We start from the raw sequence: 25,585 nt of genomic DNA, 5'->3' as shown, positions 1-25,585 counted from the left end.
TCTCAGGATGGTCAGAAACACACAGCTGGAAATGGAAGATGCTCCTCCTAGAATCAATGCAGGGGATGTTGCTCCCATCAAAATAAAACCAGCTGTAAATCTTGTTCCAACAGAATATTGTGAGGGACATTTATGCTGCAAAAAACACATATATAAAATGCATAATATGAATGTATTTGTAATCATATATGTTCTATAAGTCCTACATATGACTAAAGCCTTATAGATGTTCATGATGTAAAAGCACAGGGAAAGATAATTGAATATGAAATCTGTACTTCACTCATGACTTTGCTCTTCTCTTCACCTACGTGTGGTCTTTATGCCTATAGTCAATAATAGTCATACTGTATACTGATTTTCACATTTAGATACAATACAACATTTAAACTACACACACAAGCACACATTTTAATTACTAAATTATTTATTAGCATGTCTACAAGGTTTAGTTGCATATTTCACATACCAATAAAGTTTTTATTTCAAATATGACATCACCAGATTTCATCTTCCTTTGGGACAATTTCTTTATTACAACTTTATCACAGTTCTACATTTAATATATACAATAGTTCTATTTTAAACCTACAAACATAAAACTTTACAAGATCTCAAAGTGATTCTTACACATATCATCACCAACAGAGTCCATGTGACATTTACAAACATGACTTTCTGTCACATATATTCAAGACAATTTTAACCCCTTCATTTGTAACATTTTAGGTCACTTTTCTAGAAATATTTTATATTTAACTTTGATTATTTATGTTTATTATTTGATGTATAAAAATAGCCTAAACATTTTATATATTGTTAAATATTTTTTAGATGAATGTAACTTCAATGCAACACATTTATTCACGACGTGTATAAATGTACCACGGTACCACGTGAATGAGAGTGTGTGTACAGCACACACACACACACACACACTCTCTCTCTCTCTCTCTCTCTCTCTCTCTCTCTCTCTCTCTCTCTCTCTCTCTCGCTCTCTCTTCAGGATAAACCAAAATCATCACATACTTTTCATTGCTTTCACCTAAAAAAACAAAACAATTAATAGAACAAAAAGACAAAAAATATTTTTTAACACGTTTTATAGAATTCAATCTTGTACTGATATTTAAATAAGGAACAAAATTGATGTAGTAATTTATCTAGTATATATTATTCTCAATAAGTATAAATAGGATAGCTATTATAAAAAAAAAAAATAGAATATAGAATAGAAACAATGATTTCATTAATTGTTTATTTTATTATTTGCCCAATTTGATTAAACATGAATACAAAAAGGGCGAAATCAAATCTTTTAACGCAACGCAAATTTATTCACGGCGTTCTTTGTAAAATATTTTGTAAAACTGAATGTAAAACATGATTAAAAATGCACTTAGATTTGTTAAAAAAAATGTGTCTTTTTGTTTTTTGTCTTTTTATAACGGAAACGCGGTTCTAAAGCGTCTTTACATGTATTATGACCCTCCCAGCACACATACCGTAAGTGCACGAGTAGACGCGCAACACTAAACAAAGTGCGGCTGCTTAACCGTGCATTTTCAAGACGCGGCTGCTTAACCGCAGTTACAGAACAGACGACGGACTGCAGTCTGATTCACCAACAGGTCAAATTCTTGCTCATTCAAGTGAACGGAACTTGGAGTGCGATGAACTCGACAAAGAGTCGGTTCAAAGAGTCGATTCAGTTTTCCCAAAGTGAAAGTGTTTCTCATCCTCGACTCCATTATTAAGGAGCGGTTAGAAAAACACAAAGATGTTGAACAGCAGCCAGATGCAGTGAGATTCATGTCCAACAACAAGCAGTGCTGAAGAAAAGTGGGTGAGTTTTTCCTAGAAACGACTTTCTATCAGAATAATGCGTTTGTGTTTTCTATGTAATGGAGTTTGTGGAAAGACCACAGGGAAACGGAAATGGAGGACAACAGTTTCTGCCCAAATTCCTCAGTTGGGTTTGATGATGTTCTGAGTTTATTGAGGAGGATCTGACATGAGAACACCGGAATTGTTTGGTTGTTCCAAGCTGATCCTGGAGTTGTTGTCATGCTCAGGATGATTTCCCGTAAACAGGAGCAGATCATGGCTTTCTAAGCGGAGGAGATACAGGAAGTGTGGAGCAGATACATGTTCATGAACACATGAGCTTTCTGAATTCAGTGCGGAATGCGGGATCCACTGGATCCTTTATCATTGATCATGTGGGAATATTGGGGAATGAGGTAGTGGAGAAGTTGGTAAAAGAGGCACTAAAGGAACCAGATCTGCGGTTAAGCCAGACGCATCTTGTTTAGTGTTGCGCGTGGTCGGGGTGGTGGGAGCGGTCAAAAAACATGTAAAGACGCTTCAGAACGGCGTTTCCGTTATAAAAAAGACTCGGCTCATTATGTTTATGTTTCATATTCAAACACTCATAAAACATTTTCCTTTATAGGTTTGTTCAATCTTTCAAATAATTCTCATTTAGACTCTCACTGTCTATGTTTCCTTTAAATTTCGACTAATTTTACTGTGGAGTTTTTAAGAAAACTAAAGGCAAAATCACTCAAAGCATCAGTGCATTTTCAACCATGTTTCACATTCAAACACTCCTAAAACATAATTCTTTATAGGTTTGCTCAATCTTTTAAATTATTCTTATTTACAGTGTCTCTGTCTATGACAATGTTCATTTTCAAGTCATTTTACTGTGGATTTTTGGAGAAAAGTGAAGGCAAAATCACAAAAAAACAACCAGTGCACTTTCAATCATGTTCCATAATCAAATACTCATAAAACAATTTTCTTTATAGGTTTGCTCAATCTTTCATATTATTTTTATTTATAGTGTCCCTGTATATTACTCTGTTAAGTTTCAAACCATTTTACTGTGGAGTTTTTGAGAAAAGTGAAGGCAAATTCACTCCAAACATCACTGCATTTTCAATCACTTTCCATATTCAAACACTCATAATAAAATTTTCTTTATAGGTTTGCTCAATCTTTCAAATTATTCTTATTTAGAGTATCGCTTTGTATTACACAATTAATTTTCAAGTCATTTTACTGTAGAGGCAAATTCACTCAAAACTTAGGTGCATTTTCAATCATATTCCATATTTAAACACTCATAAAATATAATTCTTTATAGGTTTGCTCAGTCTTTCAAATTATTCTTATTTACCATGTTCATGTCTAATACTCTATTAAATTTAAACTCATTTTACTGTGCAGTTTTTAAGAAAAGTAAAAGCAAAATCACTCCAAGCTAAATTGCATTTTCGATCACTGTCCATATTCAAACACTTATAAAACATTTTTCTTTATAGGTTTGCTCAATCTTTTAAATCATTCTTATTAGGGGTGTCCCTGTCTATTACTCCTTTAAATTTTAACTCATTTTACTGTGGAGTTTTGGAGAAAAATAAAGGCAAAATCAGAATCAGGTTTATTGGCCAAGTGTGTTGACACACACAAGGAATTTGGTTCCAGCTGTTTGTTACTCTCAAAAGTACAGACATAAATAAAAACCTATACAAGACAAAACAGACACAACAAGACAAAAACAGACTATACAAGACCATACAGACAATATGAGACAGTATAGACAGTGTGGGTAATAAATAGGGATACAGACCAGTAATGTACATAAAGTGTGGGATTGCATGGTAGTGCAAATGACAGTATTGTGTGCCAGGTATGATGAGAGTTTACTATAGAACTTTGTACAGTATATAGAAGCAATAGTGTGTGCAACATATACAGATAATGTGATGAGATGGAGTTCTGTGCAGTACTCATAGATGTGAAGCAGGGAATATAATTATGGTCAGTTGTTAGTGAGGCTGATTGATTGGGGGAAAAAACTGTTCCTGTGTCTGGCAGTTTTAGTGAGCAAAGTTCTGTAGTGCCTGCCAGAAGGGAGGAGCTGAAAGATGTTGTGTCCAGGGTGTGAAGGGTCATTAATGATTTTTCCTGCCTGGTTTCTGGTTCTTGTATGGTACAAGTCCTGGAGAGTGGGCAGGCAAATCACTCAAAGCATCACTGCATTTTTAATCATGTCACATATTCAAACACTCATAACACATTTTTCTTTATAGGTTTGCTCAATTCTTCACATTATTCTTATTTACAGTGTCCCTGTCTATTATTCCTTTAAATTCCAACTCATTTTACTGTGGAGTTTTGGAGAAAAATAAAGGCAAAATCACTCCAAGCATCACTGCATTTTCAATCATCTTCCATTATCAAACACTCAAAAAACTATTTTCTTTATAGGTTTGCTCAATTTTTCAAATTAAATATTCTTATTTAGATTGTCTTATTCTCTGTCTGTTTCTGTCTTTAGTGTGAATGTGGAACATGATTGAAAATGCACTGAGGTTTGGAGTGAATTTGCCTTCACTTTTTTCAAAACCTCTGGAGTAAAATCACTTGAAATGTAAGACTATAATAGACAGGGAGACTCTAAATATGAATAATTAAAAAAATTGAGCAAACCTTTAAAGAAAATTGTTTTTTGAGTGTTCGATAATGGAAGATGATTGAAAATGCACTGGGGTTTTTTAGTGATTTTGCCTTTACTTTTCTCAAAAACTCCACAGTAAAATGACTTAAATTTTACAGAGTAATAGACAGGGACACTGTAAATAAGAATACTATGAAAGATTGAGCAAACCTATAAAGAAAACTGTTATGAGTGTTTAAATATGAAACATGGTTGAAAATGCAGTGATGCTTGGAGTGATTTTTGCATTTAGTTTGATCTAAAACTTCACAGTAAAATGAGTCGAAATAAGAAAATGATTTATTTTAAAGATTTAACAAACCTATAAAATAAAATGTTTAATGAATGTTTGAACGTTTTTTTTTTTATAACGGAAACTCAATCATCAATCATTTCTCAATCGTCTTTACATGTATTTTGACCGCTCCCACCATCCATACCGTAAGTGCACGATTAGACGCGCAACACTAAACAAAGTGTGGCTGCTTAACCGTGTATTTTCAAGATGCGGCTGCTTAACCGCAGTGAACATTAGGGTGTGTATGAGTACAGCAGAGATAAAAGATGCAGAACATTTGGGACACAGAAACAAAAGGAAGATACCTACAGTATCTGCAATACATAGAAATGTAGGGGTGGAAAGAACATGTGATAAAATCAGGGAAAAGGATGTGATTATGACAAGATTATGAATTGGCCACACAAAACACTAAACCCACATTTTATTTATAAGATAGAAAAACATTAAAATAGAAATTGTGAAAAATCTGCTGGATTCTTTATGGAAATACATGGATGTGATTATGGTACAATAACAATGCATTAAATCTATTTGTATTCCAGTATTAAGTAAGATGGAATAAAAAAATGTACAGTAGTATAAATATATAAATAACTACATTTATTGATCATTGCTAATTGTTTATTAATAACAATAGTAATAGTATTAATAATAATAATGCATTATAATGTAATTTTTAATAAAATGCTAATAGTATGTACTATCAATTACAATAGAATACAGACAAAAGAAGAAAAGTAAATAATTGTACAAAAATAAATGAGTATAATAAAAAATAAAGGCTATATAATATCTTTCAATAATCTATTATCACTGATTGTTTGTACAGTCATTGTTTTTATCACTCTATTATTGTTATGTTGTTATATATGTTGTGTAGTTGTATTTGTTTACAGGGAACTCTCGCCTGGACCAAGATTGCAGCAGCATTGACATATCTCAGCAACGGACCAAAGCGGCCAATGAGGCGTCTGTGTCTTATATGTCTATGGACATGCTAGTTTTACTAAACCTGTGCAAATTTGTGTAAATTCCCTGGACCTCACAGCTAGTAGCACCCATGCTGAGATTTTTACAGGCCTTCAGCTCCAGGGACTTTATTCACTGTGCCCAGTAGCGTTGTTTTGCGCTGCAGCAGTCTGTGCGACAGTGAAGAAAAGAAATTGTCCGTCGTGACATTTCTCCCATCATCCAAAAATGGCTCCATCAGATTCATGACCACGTTCTCTGCCAGCCTCTTTTCCTTCTGATGACTGGGGTCCTTTCCCAAGTAAGGAGATGCATTGCAGACATATTTGGTCTCCAAATCCTTGGCCATCCAGAACTTGATCCCAAATTTGTCTGGCTTGGTTGCAATTATACTGCGTGAATGGACAACAAACCTTGGTAGGGAACAGCTGTTCATCTATGGTCATGTGTTCTCCTGGAGTGAAACTCTCAGCACAGTTCTTGTTGAAGCGTGTCCAGATGTCGGAGATCGCAGCAAATTTGTATGTTTTCACCCGTTCTGCCCGTGTGTCCTTGTCATCAAATCGAAGGTGTTGCATAACTGAAATGAATCTATCTTGGGGCATTGTCTCTTTGACTACTGGCACCAGAAAGCTTTCTGACCAGCAATCCACAGTGGCACCAATGGGACACATGATTGCTCTTACAAACAAAATTGAAATGAATGCCATCAGTTCATGAATTTCTTAATTCCAGTCCGGCTCTGTTCTGCAGGCTTGATGGACCGTGCACTCCCTGATGGTCTGCAGCATTCCCACGTCTAACAGGCAAAGGAAGCTTTGGAGCACGCTTGTAATTTTACGCTGTCGGAAGTTCAACAAATGGAGAGTGGTAAATTTACATGAACCTCACTCTAAATGGGTTTATATAAATATCATATGTACTATGGCAATGACAAACCTTAGCAGACTCTGTGGGTCCAGCTTGTGCAGTGAAGCACGAGTCATTTGCTACTGCACTGGGCATTCCAATGTCCTCCTCCACCCACACAGTGCCGTCTTTTGCCGTCTGGCTCAGACAGGGCTTCCCAGTACCACGGTGCATCTTCCGTGGAGGCATGTTGGGTTCTTGTTCCGTCTTCTTTTAGGATTCTTCTGAGGAGGTATCAGTGGCCTGCTGGACAAAATGTTCGGATTTTCATGTTATCAATGTTAGGATCTGGTGTGCGCTGATCAAAGAATTGTGCTCGCCCCAGCGTGTCAAAACACAGTACAGGATTCAGAACACTCAACTTTACTGGGTATAGAACTGATCGTATATGTGGTGATTCTTGCTATCTTAGCTGCTGTTCGGTAGGTTGCGTGATGCAGAATGCATGCTGAAAGGCCACTGCTGAGTGACCACTGCTGAATGGTCAGTGCTGAGTGACTCTGCTGAATGGTCAGTTCTGGAGGAATTCCGACAACTTAGGGTCCTTTAAAAGGATATGCAGAATTGATCAGTAAAGCTGAAGACAACTCTGCTAGTTCAAGCTCTAAATTTAAGCTCTAGTGGGTCTCCTGAACTCACTAGGCTCTCTCAGTCTCAGTAAACAATTGCAAATGTGCCAGGCCTCACAGGTGTTGGGTGGTTTGCACAACAAAAGCAGGAGGAGAATCAAGCTGAAGAACTGTGAAAATCTCAGCAGGGGTGAATAACACCTCGGGACTTGCACCAGAAAATAAAAAACTCAGTAATTCTCAGTAATTCCCTTACCCTAACCCTGGACTGTGTGTGAGAAAATAAAGAAATACAGAAGACTTTACTCAGTCTTAAGTGACTTTTATGTGAGAATCAGTAAGACATCATGAGGATCAGCTGGTTTTAGAAAGATTTTCCCCCAGATTTAACTGCATGTTGTTTTTGTGTTTTCTAGGAATGTGATTGATTCCAGCAGAAGAGATCGATGTCTTCAGGACTCTGCATGTACATGAGCATTGAAAAATGGAGATCCCTGATCAGGGCACAGATCATGTGACCACACCCTCAAAAGACTGGTAACCTGCCATGTTCTAGTATTTTACTAATGAACTGTTCATATCTGCAAATCTGGAGACATTTCTGAGAGCTTCATTTCATATACAAGCATCACCCTAAATACATTTATTACACAATTAAATTCACGTCATTGTGCACAATTTATGAAACTCTCAAAACCAAGAACCATAAACTCATTGGCTAATTAAAGCTATAAGACACAAACAACATTGATAATCCTTATAATATGTGTTATAAATGAGTGTTTAAGCAGCACTGGAGATTCTCATTACTGACCTCAGTTCAGCTCCTTTTCAGCACAATCACAGAAAACCTTTATAACATCACCTCAATTACAGGGAACCAAATCAATAAGTGCTGTTTAACTCCAATCCAGCAGGAGCAGTTACAGTGGGCTGGAACTGTTTTCTACATCAACTACATACTATCAATTATAATCTTATCCAAACTAAATCTGTGTTTTTATCACCAGTTTTAAACCCGTGCTCCACTTCCTGCTCTACACCACCACTGCATAGGGACTTTTTCAATGCACTGTATTTTGTATCCTGATTTTAGCAACAATTAAATTCTGTCTCATGGCCATTTTTTATAATTTTCTACAGTAAACTACAGAGAGAGAAATCACAGTCACCAGTGCCCAGCTGTGTCTCCATGAAGAGTGATGCGTCTATGAATAAACCTTTGAGATTTAGCACTGGAATCTCCTCACCTGGACACAGGTAACATCCCATAATTCTCCTAGTTAAAGTCACAGTTAATGGCTGCACTACACCGTCATTAGCAGCTGTTTAGATTTATATTATAGTTACTTGGTCTTTAATGATTCTACAATACTTTCAGTAAATCCTTTAGATGAAAAAGTGTAAATATTTATTAAAGTCACAATCAATTACACGTAATGTCTTAAATCCTAAAATAAAAATACTAATATAAACAACAAAAAAGCTACAGGAAACATCTAAACACTACTACTTAAAGGTGTAAGCAGTATTTTGGGGGATCAGGAACCCTGACTTAGTGATCAGAATCTTCTGTAGATCTTACTCTGTAGATTCTCTTTGGCTATCCTTAGATACCTTAGTGTGAAGAAGAAGAAAAGGAATAATAATAATATTAATCATTAGAAGCCAGAAGAAGAACCCAGCCATTAGGGTTGCACAAGTCAGGTCACTCTTAGTGCCCAAGCTCGGTAAATGGGGAGGGTTGTGTTATGAAGGACATCCAGCTTAAAACATGTGCCAAATCAAATAGCGGATAACGAAATAGAATTTCATACAGGATCAGTCGAGGCCAGGGTTACCAACGACCGCCACAGGTATCGTTTGCCAACAGGGTACTGGTGGAAATTGGGCTTGTTGGCTGAAGGAGGAGAAGGAGAGGAGGAATACGTCTACAGAGACGGCAGGGAAAGGAGAAGTGTAGGAGACTGGAGGTTTGGGTTGGTACTTTAAATGTTGGTACTATGACGGGTAAAGGGAGAGAGATAGCGGGTATGATGGAGAGGAGAAAGGTAGATATGTTGTGTGTTCAGTAGAACAAGTGGAAAGGGAGTAAGAGCAGGAACATTGGAGGTGTTTAAACTGTTCTATCATGGTGTGGATGGAAAGAGAAATGGTGTAGCGGGGATTCTGAAGGAAGAGTACAGTAAGAGTGTAGTGAAGGTGAAGAGAGTTTCTGATAGGGTGATGATTGTGAAGGTGGAAGTTGAATTGATGATGATTTTGGAGTGAGTTAGATGAAGTGGTGGAAGGTAAACCTCGGAATAAAAGATTGGTGATTGGGGCAGACTTTAATGGGCATGTAGGTGAAGGCAACAGAGGTGATGAGGAGGTGATGGTAGGTATGGCCTAAAGGAGAGGAATGTGGAAGGGCAGATGGTGGTAGATTTTGCTAAAAGGATGGAAATGGCAGTGGTGAACACTTATTTTAAGAACAAGGAGGATCATAGGGTGAAGTATAAGAGTGGAGGAAGGTGCACACAGGTGGACTATGTTCTATGTAGGAGGTGCAACCTGAAGGAGATTGGAGACTGTAAGGTGTTGGCAGGGGACAGTGTAGCTAGACAGCATCGGATGGTGGTCTGAAGGATGGTTTTGGAGGTGAAGAAGAAGAGGAGGAGAGTGAGGACTGAAAGAAGAATAAGATGGTGGAATCTGAAGGAGATAGAGTGTAGTGTGAGATTCAGGGAAGAGGTCAGACAGGAGCTTGGTGGTGGTGAAGAGGTGCTGGATGATTGGGGAACTACTGCAGAAGTGATGAGGGAGACGGATAGAAAGGAGGCAGCTAGAAAGGTACTTGCTGTAACTTGGAAATAGAAAGGAAGACAAAGAGACGTGGTGGTGGAATGAGGAAGTGTAGAAAAATATAAGGAGAAAGAGGTTGGAGAAACAGAATTTGTATTGACAGAGTGATGAGAAAAGTAGACAGGAGTACAAGGAGATGTGGAAGCAGGTTAAGAGGGATGTGGTGAAAGCCATGGAAAATGCATATGAGGAGCTGCAGGAAGATTTGGACACTAAGGAAGAAGAAAAGGATTTGTAACGATTGGCCAGACAGAGAGACCGAGCTGGGAAGGATGTGCTGCAAGTTAGAGCAATAAAGGATGGAGATGGAAATGTGTTGACTAGTGAGGAGAGTGTGTTGAGAAGGTGGAGGAAGTATTTTGAGCAGCTGATGAACGAGGAAAATGAGAGAGAGAGAAGGTTGGATGATGTGGAGTTGGTAAAGCAGGAAGTGGATAGGATTAGTAAGGAGGAAGTGAGAGCAGCAATAAAGAGGACGAAGAGTGGAATGTTGGTTGGACCAGATGACATACCGGTAGAAGCATGGAGATGTTTAGAAGAGATGCAGTGGAGTTTTTAACCAGATTGTTTAACAGGTTTTTGGAAGGTGAGAGGATGCCTGAGGAATGGAGAATGAGTGTGCTGGTACTGATCTTTAAGAATAAGGGAGATGTGCAGACCTGCAGTAACTACAGGGAAATTAAGTTGATCAGTCACACCATGATGTTATGGGAAAGAGTAGTGGAAGCCAGGCCGAGAGAAGAGGTGATCATCTGTGAGCAAAAGTTTGATTTCATGCTGAGGAAGAGCACCACAGACACATTATTTGCTTTGAGAATGTTGATGGAGAAGTATAGAGAAGGTCAGAAGGAGTTGCATTGTGTATTTAAGGATTTAGAGAAAGCGTACGACAGGGTGGAGAGAGGAGTTGTGGTATTGTATAAGGAAGTCTGGTGTGTCAGAGACGTATGTGAGGGTGGTGCAGGACATGTATGAGGACAGTGTGACAGCAGTGAAGTGTGCAGTAGGAATGACAGTCTAGTTCAAGGTGGAGGTTGGACTGCATCAAGGATCGGCTCTGAGCCCTTTCTTGTTTGTAGTGGTGATGGACTGGTTGACGGACGAGGTCAGACTGGAGTCTCCATGGACTATAATGTTTGCGGATGATATTGTTATTTGTGGTGAGAGTAGGGAGCAGGTTGAGAAGAGCCTGGAGAGGTGGAGGTACGTGCTGGAGAGAAGGGAATGAAAGTCAGTAGGAGTAAGACAGAATACATGTGTGTGAATGAGAGGGAGGGCAGTGGAGTGGTGTGGTTGCAGGGAGAAGAGGTGGAGAAGGTGGAGGAGTTCAGGTACCTGGGGTCAACAATGCAAAGTAATGGAGAGTGTGTTAGAGAAGTGAAGAAAAGAGTGCAGGCAGGGTGGAGTGGGTGGAGAAGAGTGATAGCAGGAGTGATTTGTGATAGAAGAGTATCTGTGAGAGTGAAAGGAAAAGTTTATAGGACTGTGGTGAGACCTAAAATGTTGTATGGATTAGAGACAGTGGCATTGAGTAAAAGACAGGAGGTGGAGCTGGAGGTAGCAGAGATGAAGATGTTGAGATGTTCGTTGGGAGTGACGACGATGGACAGGATTATGGATGGACAGAGCATGTAGGACGTTTTGGAGACACGGTGAGGAGGTTTGATTGAGATGGTTTGGACATGTTCAGAGGAGGGACATGGGGTATATCAGTAGGAGAATGCTGAGGATGGAGACACCAGGAGGGAGGAAAAGAGGAAGTCCAAGGAGGAAGTTTATGGATGTGGTGAGGGAAGACATGCAGGTAGTTGGGTTAAAAGAGGCAGATGTAGTGGACGGGGGACGGATGATCTGCTGTGGCGCCCCCCTAATGGGAGAAGCTGAAAGAAGAATAAGAAGCCAGAAGGTAAAACAAAAATAATAGAAAAATTATAAACAAATGTTTATAGAAGGGTTCAAATGGGGAGGGGAGAGGGGGGTGTTGGGCTTCAACAACAAAACACCTTTATTTTGCTGCATTCAGGTAATTTTTTTTCTCTTCGGAATAAATGTGGAGAAAGACACACACACACACACACACACACACACACACACACACACACACACACACACACACACAATGTCTGTGGACGTTCAGCTGTCTCTGTTCCAAATCTCTTGTATCTGCTCTTTTTATCCTTTAAGGCACAAACTGCACACTGCAGTACAGCACTCATTAATGACACTAAACACAGGTGTATGTGATCCTCACCACTCAATTCCTCTTCCTCCACCCTCCAGTCACACACCAGCGCTCAAACACTTCCCACCTCCACAAGTGTGCACTAAAATCTCTCTATCAGCTATTTTCAAACTTGAGAGAAAATACCAAGTTTGGTTGATTGTAAGTAAAATGGTGTCTTTATAAAAATGAACCATGCAGTTAAACAGTAAAGAGTCGACATGAGACAATAACTAAAGACACGATATAAGACGTGTCTCCATACAGGCTTCATAAGACGTTACTGACACGAGTCAGGAAAATCCCTCTTCTACTGTATCTTCTTTCCTGATTTTGGAGACAATGAAATGATGTCTCATGCCTTTTCTATAATAGTCAGGAAGTGGAAACAACACAGAGGAACAGCTGTGAACAAAGGGACATGTGAGGGACACGATAAATACAAGACAGGGAGGAGACAAAACAAATGTAAATAAAACTCACATACAAGCGACACGTGACAAAAACAAACGCACACGTTTACATAAACACAGACGTGAAAAAAGCACGCAGCTTTAAACCGAGATTTGATGTGATATTTTGCTGTGTTTGTGTTCGGATTTTAGCAACAATGAAATTCTGTCTTATGGTCATTTTTATAATTTTCTACAGTAAAATACAGAGAGAGAAATCACAGTCACCAGTGCCCAGCTGTGTCTCCATCAAGAGTGATGCGTCTATGGAGAAACCTTTGGGATTTAGCACTGGAATCTCCTCACCTGGACACAGGTAACATCCCATAATTCTCCTAGTGAAAGTCACAGTTAATGGCTGCACTACACCGTCATTAGCAGCTGTTTAGATTTATATTATAGTTACTTGGTCTTTAGTGATTCTACAATACTTTCAGTAAATCCTTTAGATGAAAAAGTGTAAATATTTATTAAAGTCACAATCAATTACACATAATGTCTTAAATCCTAAAATATAAATACTAATATAAACAACTAAAAAGCTACAGGAAACATCTAAACACTACTACTTAAAGGTGTGAGCAGTATTTTTGGGGATCAGGAACCCTGACTTAGTGATCAGAATCTTCTGTAGATCTTCAGATTTTAGCAACAATGAAATTCTGTCTTAAAGACATTTCTATAATTTTCTACAGTAAACTACAGAGAGAGAAAACAGAATTGATTCAGAATGAAAATCAGCATTTTCCTCAACCTAAACTCCCACTTCCCAAAACCATGGGAGTAGGTGGAAATCTTCATCAGAAGATGTGAGACGAGAGATCAGAATTTCAGCTTTCATTTCCTGAAAGGTTCGGTGCAGTGTTCTAAGTGATGTAACACATCTAGATGTAAAGATCAGGAACTGAAAGCTGGAATTCTAATCTTCTGTTTCATTTTCATCTTTTACTCTTGTAGCGTGAGGGGCCCAAAAGACCCCAATATGTACTTGGTTACCCGACTACGCCACCCTGGGATCTACCCATGGGAAATACCAAAATTAAATTAAACAGGTTCGGTGTGTACCAAATAAAAAGGAACAGAGACAGATTTCTTATTTTAGTGTTGGATTTTTATTAACCTCCTCAACACTTCCAGAATTAGTTAAAATATAAACCCTTATTATTAATACCTTATTTTATTTAAAACTACCCTATAGTCTTTTTACCAGTCAGCTAAACACGGCATCCATACAACGTGATGGGTGCCTTAAATAAAGAAAACCAAACAAACATTAAATCACAAAACCCAAAAATAAAGGGTAAAGAAGGACAGCAGTGACCAAATGCAGTTCCCCTCCGTTTAACCAGGCCTGCACAGCAATACCACACTCAAATGGCAAACAAGCAGCACATCCACAGTCCAGCCGCCAAAGAGCAGATCTGATCACCCTCTTATTAAACGCACAACATTTGCACATGAAGGATACACGCAACCTTATTAGAGGAGAAGTCTGACGATGAAACAAACAGACAATCAAGCAGCCACCATTACTCACAGCTGCTCAGACACTTTATAAGGGTACGGAATCCGAAGCGTTTGTTCATTCGCTCACGCTAATCGGGACACTTCCTCTTAAAGGGGCAATGCACTCACTGGGGCCTACCTCTTAAAGGGGCTACGCTTTTCTTTATGCTTTTAAAACAAAAGTACATTTTAAAATAAAAGGCCCCATAAAGGACCTCACTACACTCTCAAATCCAAATGTCTTCAGTGTCAAGCAAAAATCCAAAGAACTGGACTTCCTGTTCCAATACTTTTGGAGGTTTGTGTAGGAAGAATAGAAAAGTAGGAAAAAGTGTGAAATGAAAACAGGAGCACATTTAATTCTCCAGGTGCACAATGTTGGAGTTGTATTTAGCTCTGTGTTCTCCAAGTGTTCCTGCTCTCACTACAATTATTGTAGTACAATTTGTGTTCAGGTTTAGACTCCAGTATTAAAGTGAGGAACGTTGAGATCTTTTACACTTGTTGTTTTTGTTCCCAGTGTTCTACAGAAGGCAGGAGACAGAAGAGAGAAGAACATCATCACAGCTACAGGGTACGATCAAAACCAACACCATGACTGTGACACTGACACACTGCTATTCTAAAGCTCTCTGCTGTTAGTAACTACAGAGTGATTAGATGATAGAAAACCTCCAGTAGAATAAAGTAAATCCACAGTGAGAACATCATAAAGATCTATCTAGCAGGTAAAATATGAACTTCTACTTTAATCATTGGAGCCCATGTCTCACCATGTCTTCCTTCTTCACCCTGTCACAGACACGACCCAGAATCAACTGCTGCAGATGAATTCCAGAAGAAGTTCAAGTTCAATCTGATGAAGAAGTTTCAGTGTTTGAATGGATTGATGCTAAAGCAGGAAAACCAAACCCTCCTGAATGAGATCTACACAGAGCTCTACATCACAGAGGGAGACAGTGGAGACATCAATAAAGAACATGAGGTGAAACAGATTGAGGCAGCATCCAGGAGGAACCCAACTGAGGACACACCAATTAAATGCAGTGACATCTTTAAACCTCTACCTGAACAAGACAAAGCAATCAGGAGAGTTCTGACAAAACCCTTATCTGAACAAGATGAGGAACCCATCTGGAACGTTCTGAAAAAGCTCTTATCTGAACAAGATGAAGAACCCATCAGGAGAAATCTGAAAAAGCTCTTATCTGAACAAGATGAAGAACCCATCAGGGACGTTCTGAAAAAGCTCTTATCTGAACAAGATGAAAAACCCGTCAGGAACATTCTGAAAAAGCTCTTATATGAACAAGATGAAGAATCCATCAGGAGAAATCTGCAAAAGCTCTTATCTGAACAAGATGAAGAACCCATCAGGAACGTTCTGACTAAGGGAGTAGCTGGAATTGGAAAAACAGTCTCTGTGCAGAAGTTTGTTCTGGACTGGGCTGAAGGGAAAACAAATCAGGACGTCCACCTCATATTTCCACTTCCTTTCAGAGAGCTGAATATGATGAAGAAGCAGAAACTGAGTTTGGTGGAGCTCCTTCATGTGTTTTTTAAGGAGATGAAAGAAATGGACATTTCCAGGTTGGAGAAGGTTTTGTTCATTTTTGATGGTTTGGATGAGTGTCGTTTTCCTCTGGATTTCCAGAAGACAGTGAGAGTGTGTGATGTAACTGAATCAGCACCAGTGCATGTGCTGCTGATAAACCTGATCAAAGGGAACCTGCTTCCCTCTGCTCTCATCTGGATCACCTCCAGACCAGCAGCAGCTGATCAAATCCCCTCTGAGTGTGTCCATCGAGTCACAGAGGTACGAGGGTTCAATGACCCTCAGAAGGAGGAGTACTTCAGGAAGAGGATCAGTGATCAGAACCTGGCCAATAAGATCATCACACACCTGAAGTCATTAAGAAGCCTCTACATCATGTGCCACATCCCAGTGTTCTGCTGGATTTCAGCTGCTGTTCTAGAGAGAATGTTGGGTGAAGCAGAGAAAGGAGAGATCCCCAAGACTCTGACTCAAATGTACACACACTTCCTCATCATTCAGACCAACATCATAAGAGAGAAGTACCTACAGAAGCAGGAGAGCGATGAACAAATGCTTCTCAAACTGGGAAAACTGGCTTTCCAGCAGCTGGAGAAACAAAACCTGATCTTCTATAAGGAAGACCTGAGAGAGTGTGACATTGATGTGACAGAAGCAGCAGTGTATTCAGGTGTGTGTACGCAGATCTTCAGAGAGGAGTTTGGGCTTCACCAGAGTAAAGTGTACTGCTTTGTTCATCTGAGCATTCAGGAACATCTCGCAGCTCTGTATGTGCACCTGACCTTCATGAAGGAGCAGAGACATGTTCTTAAATGGAATCAGGTCTGTAGGATACTATTAAATGTTCTTAAACAGAATCAGGTCTGTAGGACACTTTCAGATGTTCACAGGAGTGCTGTAGATCAGGCTTTAGACAGTCAGACTGGACATCTGGATCTTTTCCTCCGCTTTCTTCTGGGTCTCTCACTCGAGTCCAATCAAAAACTTCTACATTCCTTAGTAACACAGACAGGAAGTAGCTCCCAGAACAAAGAGGAAACAGTGCAGTACATCAAGGAGAAGATCAGTGAAGATCTTTCTACAGAGAAATCCATCAATCTGTTCCACTGTCTGAATGAACTGGGTGATGATTCTCTAGTGGAGGAAATCAGCAGTATCTGAAATCTGGAGCACAAAGTGAACTTTCTCCTTCACAGTGGTCTGCTCTGGTGTTTGTGTTACTGACATCAGCACAGGATCTGGAGGAATTTGACCTGAATAAATACATCACTCCAGATAAGATCAGAGATGAGATTCTTGTGAGAGTGATGCCTGTGATTGCAGCATCCAGAAAAGCAATGTAAGTGAAGCTGAATGAAATTGTTCTACTGTTACAGTGTTGAGAACAAATCAGAGGTCTGAGCTGTTCAGATGAATCGAACTCTGCAGGACTCTTTAGACTTTTTCCTTTCTCCTCTTAGAAACCTTTTAGATCAGACTCTCTTACTTTCCCATTTGGATTCCCGGATCTCATCCTCCATGTTTATACAACGTGTGTGTGATGATGTTCCTCAGCTGAAACTCTCGCCAAGCCAAATCTGAACATCTCCGACTGTCAATTCTTATTATTCCACCATTTAATCATTGTGTTCAACTGATGTGTGTGATGTTGAAAGTGAGACGCTGCAGTGAAGCTTTGAGAACTTGTTTGATCTTCTGCATTTCTGTTCATTATCTTTATTTCCTTCAGTATCAGATGCAGTGAAATTACAGGAGAAGTGGAGAAGCTCTGAGCTCAGTGCTCAACTCAGAAACCTCCAGACTGAGAGAACTGCATCTGACTGTCGATACACTGAATCTGTCTGAGAATAAACTAGAAGATTCAGGAGTGAAGCGTCTCTCTGCTCTACTGGAGAATCCTGAGTGTAAAGTGGAAGATCTGAGGTAAGATCATCTCTGAGAGACACAAGAACTCACTAAAAGCTGCAGTGAATTGTTGTATACAGTGTTGTTTTTCAGGTGAAATTTGCTGTAGCAGTACAACATCCAGAACAAATCTATCAGTAATGAAACTTCTCACTTCCACTAATCATTAATGCACTGAGAATTAGATCCATGTGAATAAAACTCCAGTTAAACAGAGAGAAACAACCTGATTCATGACTTTGAACAGAAAGCAGCAATACCTTTACACCTCTTGTACACATAATGACAGGAATCTCAATCACAGCAATAATCATTGGTCAGGTTTAATATTATCTTGTGATTGGACAAGAGAAGGGAGACGGTCCACCATAACACACACATCATCTTCAAATCATCATCATTGCTTTTTCAACCTGTTTCTAGACGTCTTACCATATTATTCTTCATTGTCAGAGATTCCCTCTGCTCCGTTTGCAGAATGATGAAGTGTGTGTCAGCTTGCATTGCTCTGGACTTCCCAGTTCCATTCTCTGTTTCTCAGAGCGACGTGTGTTTGTGCTGCTGCTCTCCTTCATCTCATCTTCTTTTACAACTTATTTATTGAACTGCAAATGTTTAAGATCTTCTAAGAGTAAAAAATCCCACATTTACTTCTGTTTTTTCCTCCACATTCATTTGGTCATTAGTGCTGCTCTACTTCTAATCCCCTGCTGTGAAAATGAGCTGAAATACACCTTACACTGTCACCTACTGGTCATTTACTGCAGTTTTCTTGTGTCAGCAGTCTGAGATGAATCAAAGTGCAGTACAAATATTTATCTCTATTAAATCATCTTTAAATTCATTTATTTTCATTAATAAATTATATATTTTTGATTTACTTTGTAAGTCCTGGAGAAATCTGCTGCAATTTATTTTACACAAATAAAATCTGTCCATTTTGTAGTCGGGCAACTCACACTACATGACTGTCTAGACGAAGACTTCCATCAGTGTCTGTGACTGGTTCTTACACCAACACTGCAGGAACGAGGGAGAACACACAGGATGTGTAATGTGTAGAAACTGAGAGAGTGAAGTGTGTGTCATTGTGTATCTGCAGGTTGTGGGATTGTGGAGTATCAGATGAAGGCTGTGCTTCTCTCGCTTCAGCTCTGAGATCAAACCCCTCACACCTGAGAGAACTGGATCTGTATAGGAATAAAGTAGGAGACTCAGGAGTGAAGTGTCTCTCTGCTGTACTGGAGAATCCTCACTGTAAACTGGAGATACTGGGGTAAGATCATCTCTCTTACACACACACTCACACACTCATACATACACACACACACACACACACACACACTCACACACTCACTCACTCTCTCTTTCTCACACACAGTCACAAACACACCTACACACACACACACACACACACACACACACTCACTCTTACACAGATACACACACTTTCTCTTAAACAGACACACACACACACACTCTCTCTCTCTCTCTCTCTCTCTCTCTCTTTCTCACACAGTCACAAACACACACACACACTCTCTCTCTCTCTCACACACACACACACACACACACACACACACACAAAGGATGTGTAGTGTGTAAAAACTGAGAGAGTGAAGTGTGTGTCATTGTGTATCTGCAGGTTGTGGGATTGTGGAGTATCAGATGAAGGCTGTGCTGCTCTCGCTTCAGCTCTGAGATCAAACCCCTCACACCTGAGAGAACTGAATCTGTATGGGAATAAAGTAGGAGACTCAGGAGTGAAGTGTCTCTCTGCTGTACTGGAGAATCCTCACTGTAAACTGGAGATACTGAGGTAAGATCATCTCTCTGAGAGTCACATGACCTGCTCCTCAGTAACACACATTCTTTAATAGTGAGACTGAAGCAGAGCTTTTAGGTTCAGCATCAATGTTCTGAGGAGGAAGTTTATACTTTTAGTTGTTTTTTTTAATTGTTAGTTTAAATTAGTGTTGATTGACCACACACACACACACACACACACACACACACACACACACAGTCACTCTCTCTTTTACACACACACACACACTCTCTCTCTTTCTTTCTCTTTCTTACACACACTCTCTCTTTTTCTCCTGCTCGTCTTCTGCTGAGTGAGTGTGAGGAGTGTGTGGGTGTCTGCTGAGTGAGTGTGAGGAGTGTGTGGGCTTCTGCTGAGTGAGTGTGAGGAGTGTGTGGGTGTCTGCTGAGTGAGTGTGAGGAGTGTGTGGGTGTCTGCTGAGTGAGTGTGAGGAGTGTGTGGGTTAGAGTTCTTTGGTGAGACTGAGTTTCTTTTCCTTTTTTCCAGGCTCCTTTTGCTTCTGTGCGTCAGAGTTGAACTTGGTTTTGTGTGAGATGTTCAGGAAGTGCAGTCTTCCAGCATGTGCTGGTTGACAATGGCGTCTTCAGAGCGCGTGAGCTATGAGCGTCTTTCTCGCCTGCATGGTATCAAGATTGCTCCAGTGATGAATTGCTCAGTTGAAGACTGCAGTTTAGCGGTCGGACAGATTGTTGGACATGACAGTATAATGTCAGACTCTGGAATGAACAGCGCTGTGGTGATTTTTATAGAGAACATTGAGAAAGTAAACAGGGTGAAAATGGAGTTGTTATTTAGGAGACGTTTACTCCAGTAATCCCCTCAGTCCAACCGACAAAAAAGATCATTTAGTCCAATGTTCCCCCGTTTATAAAAGATGAATTGTAGATAACGGAATTGTGTAGATATGGAAAAATTGTTTCACAAATGAGGAAAGTTCTGCTCGGCTGTAAATCCCCTTTACTTACACATGTAGTCTCTTTTAGACCACAAGTCTTTATGATCCTTAAAAGTGAAGTAGAGGATCTAAGTGTGGCTTTAAATTCAGAATCGATGGCTTTGACTATGTTGTGTATATAAGTTCTGAGACTATGAGATGTTTTAAGTGTGGAGAGGAGGAGCACATTAGAAGTTCCTGTCGTCTACAGACCGCGGATAACAGCGCTCATGTAGCGGCTGATGAAGAGGCTGGAGATACTGTTCTCACTGGTTCTGCTGAATGTGATCAGGCTGGAGATACTGTTCTCACTGGTTCTGCTGAATGGGATCAGGCTGGAGATACTGTTCTCACTGGTTCTGCTGAATGGGATCAGGCTGAGATACTGTTCTCACTGGTTCTGCTGAATGTGATCAGGCTGAAGGTGGGTCTATTGCACCAGAGGCAGGAAGGAGTGATGCCTGGTGGAGAACTCGAGGTGACAGAGGGGGAAACAATAATAGATTCTGTTAAAGCAGCTAAACGGGTGAGTGAAGAAGAAATGAATCCAGATTATGTGAGTGATGACGACTGTTTTAAAACCTCCTGTTAGGAGAAAAGGAATAAAGTAAAGATGAGGAATGAAAAGTTAAAACACTGGTCTGAAACACAAGCTAATGAATGTGAGAATGTTGAAAGTCCTGTTGAAGATTGTGACAGTGAAACTCTGGACAATAAGAGCAGAAGGAAGACATGTAGTGACTATTCTTTTGATAAAGTCAAATCTTTTTTACAAAGATCAATAAAGATGAAGAATGTGCAGGTTACAGATTCTTTTCCTGATGGCAAAATGTGTGTTGATTCTGTTGGGATATTAATGAGAAGTGAAGATAAAGAAAAGTTCACCGTTCAGGAAATATATAGATGAAGGAAAATTCCTGCTAAATGAAGATCAGAACTTCAGGCAGAGGATGTGGGTTTATAACAATGTAGTTTTCTCTGCCTTCACATGCTGAAATTTGTCTTGTGTGTGATCCTTCTCTCATTCTTCTTTATGAGTGTGATGAGAAAAGGCTCTTAATATAAATGCTGCACGAGATGCTTATAAAAGGACATTGTTATCTGAATTATTAAGAAAAAGACAATTTATGTGATGTTTATTCAGGAGACACACAGTGATGTTTTAAATTAAATGAATTGGAGGAAAGAAGGGGAAGGGGTGGTGGTGTGCTCTCACATCAGCTCTTCTAGAGGAGGAGTAGCTGTGCTTTCTGCTGCACATTTCACTCCTGTCTCTTCTGAGGTGAAGCAAGAAATTGCTGCTAGACTGATTTTGGTACATGCACAGTTTCAAAAATGTAATGTGGGTTTATTAATGTATTTGCTCCTAATAATGCTGATAATGGAATTTTGCAGAGTTGTAATTCAGATGAATGTGTTTTTAGGTGGTGATGTTAATTGTACTGAGAATTGTGTATTAGATCGGAATCACGCTGAGCTCCATGTAGCTTCCAGCCGTGCCATGTGCACTTTGACTGAAACCCATAAACTGTGTGATATATGGAGACGTATGGAGTGATGCAAGGTTTTTTTTTTTTTGGCAGAAATTGAAATGAAAGAAAAAGAGATTTATAAATGTAAAACAATGGTGGGATGATGGAAAAGTTGAAATTAAGTTATTATGTCAACAGTATACTTTTCAATGCCTCTACAAATATTATTGAAAAAGAGAGAAAAGAGTGTGTGAGTATGTGTGTGTATATGTGAGAGTGTGTTTGTGTATGTGTGTATGTGTGTGTGTGTGTGTGTGTGTGTGTGTGTGTGTGTGTGTGTTGGAGTGAGTGAGTGAGAGAAATGTGTGTGAGAGATTTATTTTAGATTTTAAAAATATTTTATTAAAATAAATCTTTCACAGGTACAGTCAACGAAAACAAAAAAAAAAGGAAAAACACCAAGAAAAAAAAGCAGTGTGATGTGATCACTGGTGAAAAAGTGAGTTCCCCATTAGTTACTGAACACAGACCATCATCACAGTACCATTCAATAACAAAAGTGTCCACTGTATTCATTAGGTTATGGAGGTTAAAATCAACAATAATTCTGGCTTTTATCATGTTTTTAAAGATGGATACAATTTCATGTTCAGCTTTCTGTTGCATTCCTGCTGATGTACACAGCGAGTTTTGTTTCACCTACAATAAAATTAATCAGTTGACAATAAATTTCTGTTTCACAGTGTACTTAAAACCAGAAACAAAACATTGCTTTGTAAAGATCCGCCCCCCCGGGCAGATCGGATCACAACCTAGTTCATCTCCTACCTGTGTACAAACCCCTTGTATGCAGGCAACCAGCTAACTCCCGCACAGTGAGGACATGGTCTGATGAGACCAGTGAGGCTCTGAAAGACTGTTTTAAAACAACTATGTGGGAGAAATTGTGCAATCCACATGGGGAGGATATTGACAATCTAACAGACTGTATCACTGACTACATCAACTTGTGTGTGGAGAATACTGTACCCACCAGGACTGTACTGTGTTTTCCCAACAACAAACCATGGATCAAACCTGATATAAAGACTATCCTTAAAGAGAAGAAGAGGGTGTTTAAATCAGGAAACATGGAAGAGCTGAAAACTGTCCAGAGAGAACTGAAAAAGAAGTTCAGGGAAGGAAAAGCATGCTACAGGAGGAAGATAAAGGAGGATGGAGGTGCAGACCAGCTGTGCAGGATGTTGCTGTACATGTATGACCTGAGCCTGAAGCTGGGGAGGGTGCCACAGCTATGGAAAACATCCTGCATGGTGCTTGTACCAAAGACTACCGACCAGTAGCACTTACCTCGCATCTAATGAAGATATTGGAGAAACTGGTGTGCAATCCATTAATGGATCCACTTCAGTTTGTCTACCAACCTGGCATTAGAGTGAAAGTCGCAGTCATCTTCCTCCTAAATCGGGCTTTTTCACACCTGGAAAAGGCTGGGAGCATTGTGAGAGTCATGTTTTTTGACTTCTCTAGCACTTTTAACACCATCCAACCTGCGCTCCTGAGGGATAAGATGGTGTAAATGGGAATGGACCACCATCTGTCTGCCTGGATACTGGACTACCTCACAGCCCAAAACAGTATGTGAGGACTCGTGACTGTGAGTCTGACATGATTGTCTGCAACACTGGATGGCCCGCAGGGAACGGTTCTAGCCCCGTTTCTCTTCACCATCTACACTGCAGACTTCATGTTTAGCTCAGCATCCTGTTACCTACAGAAGTTCTCTGATGACTCTGCCATCGTCGGTCTGATCACGGATGATGATGACAGGGAGTAGACCCTGGATGCTGACACCACCACCACCAGCCTTCGAGGTCTCGACCGAGAACCGCTTCATCTCTCGTCCGGCATGTCCGCGCTAATGAAGCCAAAGATAAGGTGCACACTCGCTGTTTTCCTGGTTCTCGTGTTCTCGATGTCGCTGCACAGGTACCCGCGATCCTGAACGAGAACTTCGGAGCAGTTGTTCTTCATGCTGGAACGAACGACACCCGGCTGAGGCAAACAAAGATCTTAAAGAGCGATTTCAGGATCCTGGTGGAGACAGTACGCAGCACATCACCCACAACGAGGATCATATTGTCAGGACCTCTTCCCACTTACCAGCGAGGGGCTGAGAAGTTTAGTAGACTCCATGCACTAAATGAATGGTTACAGTCATGGTGTCGAGCACACACTTCTCTTGTTAATTATTTCATCATAGAAGGAGGCAAAGTTATTAGCAGTCAGGGAGGATGGAGCAGGTGTGGCAGGGGGGTTAAGTGATGAAGAGAAGATGTTGTGGAGCTTACGAGGATCTTGTGCAGAGGCCTCAAGCTTTTTTTGTAAAAGGCAGTTTTAGCAGAAGTCACAACCAAAGAAAATTTGGCCAGGATTGCGGCAAGATTTACTTACACCATCACACTCACATCACTTAACATTACACTAACATCACTGACCATCACACACATCACTAACCATCACACACATTACTAACATCACACTCATCACTGACCATCACACACATTACTAACCATCACACCCATCACTGACCATCACACACACATTACTAACCATCACACCCATCACTGACCATCACACACGCATCACTGACCATCACACCCATCACTGACCATCACACATCACTGACCATCACACACATCACTAACCATCACACATCACTGACCATCACACATACATTACTAACCATCACACCCATCACTGACCATCACACACACATTACTAACCATCACACCCATCACTGACCATCACACCCATCACTGACCACCACACGTACATCACGGACCACCACACACACATTACTAACATCACACTCATCACTGACCATTACACACTCATCACTGACCATTACACACTTACTGACCATCACACTCATCACTGACCATCACACTCACATCACTGACCATCACACTCACATCACTGACCATCACACTCATCACTGACCATCACACTCATCACTGACCATCACACTCACATCACTGACCATCACACTCACATCACTGACCATCACACTCACATCACTGACCATCACACTCACATCACTGACCAAGAGAGAAAAGGAGAAACATGTAAAGTGAGATGTTTGAAAACTGAATGTGGAGTAAAAGAAGCTGTAGGTTCTTCAGCTCCAGACAGTATCTTCAGGTGTTAATCTACTGGAAATACAGATTTAATGCTGCAGGTTTAATTGGACTTTTGAGCTGCAATAAAATTCACAACAGCTCAATTCTACACTGAGGGATTTTTGTAGCTTGTTAGATATTAGATCATCTTCTCTTTCTTCATTATTCTGCCTCGTCACATTCACATTTATATCAAGACTTTTCTACATTTATTAGATATTAGACACTAAAACAATACAAAAGTCAATAAAAGTCATGATTATAAAAAGATACAAATTAAATCAAGACTAATTTAAACTAACAAACAAAAGTAAAAAACTAAAACTATAAAGAGAGATGATCTTACCACAGTGTCTCCAGTTTACAGTGAGGATACTCCAGTACAGCAGAGAGAAACTTCACTCCTGAGTCTCCTACTTTACTGCCAGACA

At 39.9% G+C, this 25,585-nt stretch overlaps 2 protein-coding genes across 2 annotated transcripts in view; one reads left to right on the top strand and one right to left on the bottom strand.

Moving 5' to 3' along the window:
- LOC124377356 overlaps positions 1–18,199 on the bottom strand; it is a 306,775-nt gene extending 288,576 nt beyond the window's left edge. The window contains exon 1 of the mRNA XM_046836792.1: positions 18,171–18,199. The gene's annotated coding sequence lies outside the window, so the exon portion shown is untranslated. The remainder of the gene's footprint in view (positions 1–18,170) is intronic.
- LOC124377348 lies at positions 1,552–20,380 on the top strand. The gene is made up of 7 exons (XM_046836782.1): positions 1,552–1,846; positions 7,672–7,792; positions 8,399–8,515; positions 12,972–13,088; positions 14,799–14,852; positions 15,080–15,944; positions 20,108–20,380. Exons 2-7 carry the CDS (start codon positions 7,740–7,742, stop codon positions 20,378–20,380), a joined length of 1,479 nt encoding a protein of 492 aa, XP_046692738.1. The 5' UTR covers positions 1,552–1,846; positions 7,672–7,739.
- Positions 20,381–25,585: the final 5,205 nt, after the last annotated feature.

The sequence above is a fragment of the Silurus meridionalis genome, chromosome 23 (assembly GCF_014805685.1).
Source record: "Silurus meridionalis isolate SWU-2019-XX chromosome 23, ASM1480568v1, whole genome shotgun sequence".
Classification (NCBI taxonomy): domain Eukaryota; kingdom Metazoa; phylum Chordata; class Actinopteri; order Siluriformes; family Siluridae; genus Silurus; species Silurus meridionalis.
This window is presented reverse-complemented; position numbering and strand designations above follow the sequence as displayed.